Below are 8,626 nucleotides of genomic sequence, written 5' to 3' on the forward strand. Positions count from 1 at the left end.
ACAGACACAATGCAGATTGTAAAATGAATTGAGGGAATTTTTTTCTGAAAACCATGTCAACTACTTTTAATAAGAGAGCTGGGTCTCACGTGGTACTGAGAGAATTCTTTCCTTTTTTCTTTCCTGTTGCTCTTTTTTTGTTCTTCATTTACTGATGTTGATATTATTGAAGACTAAGAGATGGTGAAGGGACACTGGATAAGAGATGGACTCTACTAAAATCCTTTTATGATTTTTACACTGAGACATCGTCTGATTACATTTCAGTGAGTTTTATCATGTTGTCTCCTAACATTCCTTTTCTTTGATTCGAGAGGAAAGAAAACTGACTGATTTTAGTGCGTGTTGAAAGGTACTTACTGAGGTCACACTTTTAATGATCTAGATCCTAGAATGTTCTTGTGTAGCAGTTGGCTTCAGCCTTGTTGCAGTTCTTCATTTTAACACAGGATGGCGGCAAAAAGAAGAGGAATGAAGTTATCAAAGTCATATTTTGCAGCGTGATTAGAACTAAGTATTTGTAACTGAATGGCATCATAGTTTCGTGTAATGACTGAAATATGATATATTGCCTTTGAAATAACTGAAATTCTCAGTTGGCGTTTCCAAGGCTGCGGAGATATTTATATATTCCTGCGCACGGACGCCCAGCCTGAGTAAATACATGGCGGTGCTCCAGGTATATGGTAGGATGTGTCATTATAAATTTTTAATTTTTGACATATCGCTTAACAAACCACACTTCAACATGCCCATGTGACTTCTCATTTGAGCAGAACTTATGTTAATGTATTATTTCACAGAGTTGCTTGGGCTATCTGTTTTCTAAATAAACAGTGGGCAGAAGTCATCTGTGGACTATAATTATCACTAGGTTGTGTACATTTTCAAAGTAGAGCAGGCTCAGTCAGACTAACTGAAGCTGTTTTAAGATTTTTTTTAAAAAACTATTTTCTGTTGTTAATATCTCTGTAAATAATGTTTTAATGATACCATCTTGTAGCTCCTTAACATGTAAAGTGAACGAACTCGGAAGTACATTTAAATGCGGTGTAGACGTAATAAAAGTATTTTAAAAATTGAAAATGATTCGGTCTGTCTCTCTTAACAGAAGTATCTGCCTTCATAAACAGCTTTTGCTCTCTCTCCCTCCCTCTCTCTGGGTGTATTTATGCACGAGCGCATATAGCCTGTCTCATTTAAGGGACAGCTTTAACAGCGATATACTGTGCCGGATGTGAACAGTAATTCCTGTTAAGAAAATTCGATGGCCGCGCAAGGATCGTAGCAACGATAGAACGCTATAGCCAATAACTGACATGGGTACAGTCTTCCTTTTAGCTCCATTCACTCAAACCTTTGTACGTCAACCTCCTTAGAAAACATTTCAATAACGTTTCAACTCGGTGCCAGAACAGTTTCTTTTTGAATGTTCGTTGTAGTTTGCTAGATAAAGTAAGGGTAGCATTATTAATATAATTTAGGCCGTGCACAATCTGTAATCAATTATAGGTTAACCGTTTTTGGTAAAACTTGGTCGTTGAATTACAACAGCTGTGGGCAAAAGTACCTTTGAAATTGCTGACGCAATCACATAATAAGCTAGACTTGGCCTCTTCTCTCGGTCTCTCCCTCATATTCAGGTTTCGTGACGCCAAGTGCTGTAATCATAACTTAATTCCTTTATGTGTTCCGTTTTTTCTCCTGTGCCCTTTACATGTGTGTTAAATTGTAGTATTGCTTTCAAAATTCGTACATGTTGTGCGTGATGTAATGTGATATAATTTGATAGACTTATACAAAAATAAAGATATTAGCTATATACATAATATTTATCTATCTATACTGAAAAGCATTTATTTATTTATTTATTTATTATATCGATTGAGCCTCTCATACGACCCGGATGTGCATGATTATGACCTTACTTAATGCTCCTGCTCCATACAAGCTCTTCAACTACATCCGCACTCAGACTATGGTGGAGTCATTCTTTCAACAAACATGCTGTTGATAAAACTGCAAACTGCTTACACCCAGTTCTGCACGTTGATATACGTTTGCAAATTGCACTAGCACTCCAGATCTTACCGAAACGAGGGAATAATCGCATGGTGGTAGTAAATCGAAGCGGTTCATCGACACTCCTGGATCATAGCTAGCAAAGCTAACCTGCTACGAAGAACAGCAGTACGGGTTAGCGTGAGTGGCTAGCTAATCACCATCCTCCCTGGAGCCTGAGTCATTGTGTGAGTCCTGCGTTAAAAGCATCACTGTACACAAAATAGACATTTTATGTGTATTCTTTCCATCAGATTATTTCGTGTATGTGTTATACCTATTGTCAATAGTGTTGGGTGTAGCAAGCATCGCTATTCGGGTGCAAGCTGTCGCTAGTTAATGAAGTACATCTTGTGTCAGTTAAGCTGTCAGCTGCAACTAACCTAGGTTACCTAACTCCAACGGACCTATATATAGCAAGGCGTTGCTGTTATGTTGTGTTAACTTATGCATGTTGGACTCCGAGCCAATATTTTGGCATGTCTGGGGTTATTACAGCAGTTAATTGAGACAGTGAGGAGCAGTCCTCGCTTAACGACCGCCAAGCCTTAGCTCGTGACAGACTACAATATGACAGTGCTCAGCTGGCAGTGACTGGTCTTAACGGGTCCACAAAGTCATCATACAGGCCACGCCAAAACTGATACTTTGTGTATTTGTGTATGTTAAAAACATCTCTCAACAGCCTTAAAAAGATGGAGTCTTCAGACCAGTCTGGCCCAGATTCTGGGGCTCAGGAAGTGAACCTCGTCTTCCTGCAGCAGCTGCGAGAACTGGACATCCCAGAGGAGGCTGCCAAACAGGTACTGGGACATTTTCACACCCTGCTCTAAACTCTCAGTCCCAAAGTGGCCTCCTGCCCCCGCCCCTAGGCCTTCAGATCCCTGTCCTGCTGCAGTTTGCCCTGGCCAAATCTCTCCTCATCTAATTGTGCAGCTCACCCTCCCTGCTAAGTATACTGTAATCAGACCAGTCAAGGTGAACTGTTGATATTAAATTCTGCGTTAAAAGGAAAAAGGCAGAAAGCCATGAAACATTTCTGATAATTGCTCTTGCTAATGCTCTGTTCAGTCAAAATAAGTTGCCTTATTTTTCGCCTGTTTGACATTCAATTCTATATTTGTCTTCCGAGCAGTTGTTTTTTTGAATGGTGCTAACCTGTTAGCAGTGGATGTTAGCAAGACTTGGCTAACACCCTACAGAGATGCTGTAGAGCGGTGCAGTCCGTGTTGAATGGATTCTGGGTTTGGCCCCATTGTTATGTGCCTGTGCTTTGGACACAACACAGAATCCAGCTGTATACAGAGTTTTGGTCAAATTATATCTTTATGAGATCTGTTAATGTCTAGTTTCAGACTTAGAGGAGGGACTAAAAAACCATTACAGGTTGGAGGCCTGAGAGAATGTGTTTAGATTTGAAAAGATTGCATCACCGCCCACATGGTTCATTGTTCTGCCTTATGGGACTGTTTAAGAATAAGGAGAGAAGAAGTGAAATAAAATGTTTGTGTTTGTTTAACATGTCTAACTTGGTGTATTGTTCACTGGTGTTTCAGGCACTCTTACACACCAGGAATGTCTCTGCTGAGGAAGCTGCCATGTACTACTTCAACAAACTGGAAAATGAGGTGCATAGTTTGGCACTGCCAATTCCTACAGTCACTGTTGCCATAACACCATAGTTACTGTTCAGACCATAACACCATTAGTCCTCTGAGTATGTGTGTGTGAAAATCTGTCTTCCATGTTTCTCTCTCAGGAGGAAGGAGATGAGGATGTCATGTATAAGATGGTCTTTGTGGTGAACATGGATCTGTCCATGGGTGTTGGCAAGGTAGTCTTCCTTCTCTTCTCTAATTTTGGCAGATGAAAACTGGATAAGAATGAATGAAACACCTGAGACACAAATGTTAGAAGGAAGTAGTCATATGGATTGTGATGTGCAGGACTTTGGCTTGGGGCCTAGTCTTGGAATCTGCAGCCTTTTTTTGCATCTATTGATAGCACTCCTCTCTTAGTGAGAGACATTTATTTTTGGGGGGCACTGGAAGTTTTTTGAGGACTTAAGAGTGTGTTAAGCTGCATTATAATAGTAGCGTGTGCAGTGCATACACAGGTGAAGGCTGGGCAGTTAGGCGTGATGTGTGTTGCTGTAGGTGGCGGCCCAGGTGGGTCACGCAGCAGTGGGGTTGTATCAGGCCATGCAGGAGAAGAACAGCTGGCGGGAAATGGCCTGGAAATGGGATCACGCCGGGTGAGCGCTCTCAACCTCATTTTCTTTCCTTTTTTTTTCCCCTCGAATTACGCTGTGATTTGAGCCATGTTCAGCATATACACAATCACTATTGCTTGAATTGTAGCATGTCTGCTTTGATCTTTTGTTATTATTCAGAGTTTGTTGACAAATGCCTTGTCTGTTCTCTGTGTGTATGTGTGTGTGTTTGTGATGCTGTGCCCAGGGCTAAGAAGGTGGTCTTACAGGGCACAAACATGGCTCACCTGTTGGAGCTCCAGGCCCTGGCTATGAGCCTCAGTCTTCCCACATACCTGGTACAGGATGCAGGACTCACACAGGTACAGACCCTTTGGAATCTAACATATTAAACCCTGAACATTTGGAATGTCACATATTAAACACTGAGCATTTTGAACGTGACCAATATAAATAAGCAGAGCCAGAAGACCCAAGGAAACCGTCTGGCATTATGAGCGTAGTTTCTGTACTGTAGCAGCCTGGTGTTATGCCAAAACAAATACAAGATAGAGAAAGTCGCAAGATACTGATATTGTAAGATTTGGGAATTTTTTTCACCACATTTGATATAAAATGCTAAAAAAGTAAAATAAATGCAGAGTTTGTTCATGATATTTTAATGGTTTAAGTTATCAGCATATTGAAAGCTGAGTGAATTTGAGTGAAGGCTGTTTTGATATTGTTGTTGTTTGTCATCAGCCAGTTTATTGGAAACACCCATCTCATAGGTACACCTTGTTGGTGCACAGTCAGAGACTTTGGCCCATCAGTTACCATGTACTGTTTATGTTTTCCATCCTGTAACCCTTCATCAGTGGCCAGTTTCACAACTGCTGTTGACTCATGGACTAGTGTTAACGCAGCAATCCTACTGACGTGTGTAAAAACCCCAGCAACACTGCTGCGTGGAGAATGATCTGCCACTCAAATAATATCTTATCAACAGCAGCTCTGTGGTCAGAAACTGACCAGTGATGAACAGGGTTGAAGGTGGCTGATAAACTGTTCTTGGCACCAGACAGGCTACAGTCTGTAATAGTACACACAAGTAATGCATGTACACAGTAGTTCTGTCTCATAAAAAAGCCAGTGAGTTTAGGGCCAAGGTAGGTGTTTCTAATAAAGTGGACAGTAAGTGTAATTGATACCCCCAATACATCATTAGAGCAGACACCACTGGCATTGTCCACTAGATGGCGATCTAACTTCTACAGCTCCTAGTATTATGTTCCCCAGTTGTCAGGTGTGTGACAAAGACACCAGGCCTAACCAGACCCATATCAAGTTTTCTACTGAAGACTTGGCATGAAGCAGAGGGTTGGATCAGGGCTCAGGGCTGTAGTTTCAGCAGGTCAAATAGTGTAAGGGAATGAATGTGCTAAGAACATCTGTATTGATGTGTGCAGGTGGAGTCTGGCTCACGCACTGTGCTGGCCATAATGGGAGAAGAAGAGATGGTGAACAATGTTACTGGGAGTCTGAAGCTGCTTTGAGTGCGCTGTAAGGCGAAGGGTCTTACATAAGGAAACCCAGAGCTGTGACGTAGCACTCAGTAACCACTGAGGGGCAGCATACCCTGACAACATCAAGGCTTGAAGTATGGCAAAGTGTATCAGAGGAAAAAAAAACCCATCCTGAACAATAACCACCCTATAGGATCCACGCAAAAAAACATACGCACGCACGCACGCACACACACACACACACACTTTTCATACCAACATGTGAAATGCCATTCCTGCTCCAAGTCCTGTCTGAGGGCTGCTAATGCAGAGAGGTTGCCTGCATGGCTCTCTCATTCCAGACAGTCTGGTGTTTACATTATATACATATAAGTATAATGTATTTAATGTTTATGACACACTGATGGGATTTCTGAATTTGGAAAAACACTAGTGTAGGGGAGAAATAAGTGTTTTCTGGATGAGAAGGCCAGAGATGGACATTAATCCTGACTGTGTGTAATGATTAGGGTAGAGATGGTATTCATCCACCTTTAAATTTCCCCAAACTTAAAACATAAATATGTGTTCTGGTAAGAATATATGAATCTGAAATATTATTACCCGGTGTATTGGTGATTGTCAAACCAAAGTAGTTAATGTAAGTCAAAGATTAAAATTTAGTTGCTTTAAAAAATAAAAAAATGTAAAGTCACATTATGTATAGACATAGAAGCTTCCAGAAACCTGTAATGGTTCACTGCATATCAATAGAGGAACAACCTTCACCATGCTGTCAGTGTGTAAATCTGTGTTTGTATATATTACCTATTGTAACAACACACGTATGCAAGTAAGATTCCCCTCCTGCAGAATCCCAGTGTGTAAACTAATATGGATGGACATTGAGGTACAATGACCAATATTCAAAGCCATATGTTTACTGTGCTGTGCCATTATCGGTGTCCCTGGCAGTCATTATTGGACTGTTATTTTTATATATATATATTCATATTTGTTTTGTTCTGTTTTCTGTAAAGGCACGTTTGAATTGTTGACTGTCAGTTGTTGAACTACAGAGGTTGTGTATCTGCAATAACAGTGTGATATTAGTTTGTAATGACAAAATGCTCGTGGTAATTTAGGCCCATATCCTGCTCGCCTGGTAACAGTCTTAAGTATGCAGACGTCCTGTGTGCGTGTGTGTGCACACGCATGTTTCTCCCCTATAATTTAATTACACTTTTGCAAGTCTTGTTATTTTTTTAGTGTGTTGTCTATTGAGAGATGACCAGTTGAAATCGATGTTACTCATAAAATATTGTAAGGTGTTGATGGTTTGAGTTTATTATATACACCAGAGACATTTTGTTGCCAGGCTGTTGGCAAGACGTTTAACTACACAACAAAATCATCTTGCATCTGCCACTGAACAACTGGTTCTTTGAAAGTTTGAGAAAAAGACAAATGATTAAAAAAGTTTCCACTGCTTTGTATTGTAATTATGCATAATTTTTTGAGCAAGTCTTTCTAAACACTAAGCAGAATACACTGTATTAAGAAATGAAAAAAGCTGTGCGAAGGGATCTGTTCATATTCTGCAAGAGCTGGGGGAGGGATGTTCTGGACTGGTTTTGGCCAGTGGGAAGAACCTGATTTTATGCTTTGTTTTGGCAGTTACGAAATAATGTGCTCCCTTCTGTTACGTAACCCATTTTGTGTTTTAACTAAGAAAGTATAAAACCTGACACCAAAACCGATACTCGTGTGTGACATGTCTGATTTCTCCTTATTGTTTAAGCAATTGTGGAATGTGTGGTATGCGTTGCGCTCGAGCCTTTATCGCGATAAGTGATAGTGAGAAGGAGTTGCGATTTAACTGTGAAGAAGACGCCTGTTCGGGTAACTGGCCCTCACTCACGTACCATGTGACCCAACTATTGGTATGAAGCCTGTTCACTTTGGGAACAATGGCGGTATTGTGAACTGTCAGGCAGTTTGGCACTGTCACTGGGGGACTTGGAAAGGAACTGATATCGAGTCACGTGCTATGGTGAGGCCTCGGAACAAGGATGTGTCCTAAGAGCAAGGGGATTTTTCCCCCTGGAACGTTACAGCGAAGCAAAATATAAAGTAAACACGAAGTCGCTTCCGCGATAAAACTGATATGGCATGGTGTGGCTATTATCAAACAATAAATGGTGAGTTCGGCTGATTTACACAGTAAGGGAAGGAGACGAGTAGCCGACAAGACACTCAGAGTAACACAGTTCCAAATAATAATTAGCCAAGCCCAGTTTTACCTACACTGATTCTTATGACATTGTTTATTAGTGCTCAAGTTCTGTAAAACTGGGATTTACCATCATTCTCAAAGCAGTTGGTGAAAAAAAGTAAATTAATTTAAATCTGGCGAATTACACTATGGGAACATGTCTGGCCTGTCCTGTCTACGTCGGACTAACATCGGATTTGGCGACTCGGGCAAATAAAAGCAACCGTTGCTTATTGGTTTTCTCTACGCCATTGATTCGCCGATTACCTACTGACATAACAAAAACGAAATAACAATGTAATTATTGAGAATAAAAAAACCGAACGTGACTAACGTCTTGGAAACTGAACTGGGAAAACAAGGCAGAGAGCGATGAGTGTGTAAGGAAAATTATTTACTCCGATGAAATCTACAGGATTTCAAGAGGGTATACTATTTAAGTAATTAAAATGATCTGTCGACGCATCAGTTTATCCATGGCGTGTCTTCCGTTCTCATCTGAGCCCTATAAAGGCAATCTCGCTCTTTATCTAGCCACTGCAACAAATGACGTTGTCAGTTTTCCCTCAGCCAATCCGCACTGTCGTTTCTAAG

The 8,626-nt window shown here is 40.8% G+C and overlaps 1 protein-coding gene across 2 annotated transcripts; it reads left to right on the top strand.

Moving 5' to 3' along the window:
• The first annotated feature begins 1,274 nt into the window (after window positions 1-1,274).
• On the top strand, window positions 1,275-7,247 carry LOC115814505 (probable peptidyl-tRNA hydrolase 2). 2 transcript variants are annotated; one of them, XM_030777378.1, is made up of 8 exons: window positions 1,275-1,323; window positions 2,077-2,249; window positions 2,747-2,864; window positions 3,618-3,689; window positions 3,821-3,895; window positions 4,218-4,315; window positions 4,521-4,635; window positions 5,722-7,247. In XM_030777378.1, exons 3-8 carry the CDS (start codon window positions 2,757-2,759, stop codon window positions 5,806-5,808), a joined length of 555 nt encoding a protein of 184 aa, XP_030633238.1. In that variant the 5' UTR covers window positions 1,275-1,323; window positions 2,077-2,249; window positions 2,747-2,756; the 3' UTR covers window positions 5,809-7,247. The 2 variants fall into 2 exon arrangements, with proteins under 2 accessions (XP_030633238.1, XP_030633237.1); XM_030777377.1 differs by lacking the exon at window positions 1,275-1,323 and having other exon boundaries at window positions 1,983-2,249.
• Window positions 7,248-8,626: the final 1,379 nt, after the last annotated feature.

The sequence above is a fragment of the Chanos chanos genome, chromosome 6 (assembly GCF_902362185.1).
Source record: "Chanos chanos chromosome 6, fChaCha1.1, whole genome shotgun sequence".
In the NCBI taxonomy this organism is placed as follows: Eukaryota; Metazoa; Chordata; class Actinopteri; order Gonorynchiformes; family Chanidae; genus Chanos; species Chanos chanos.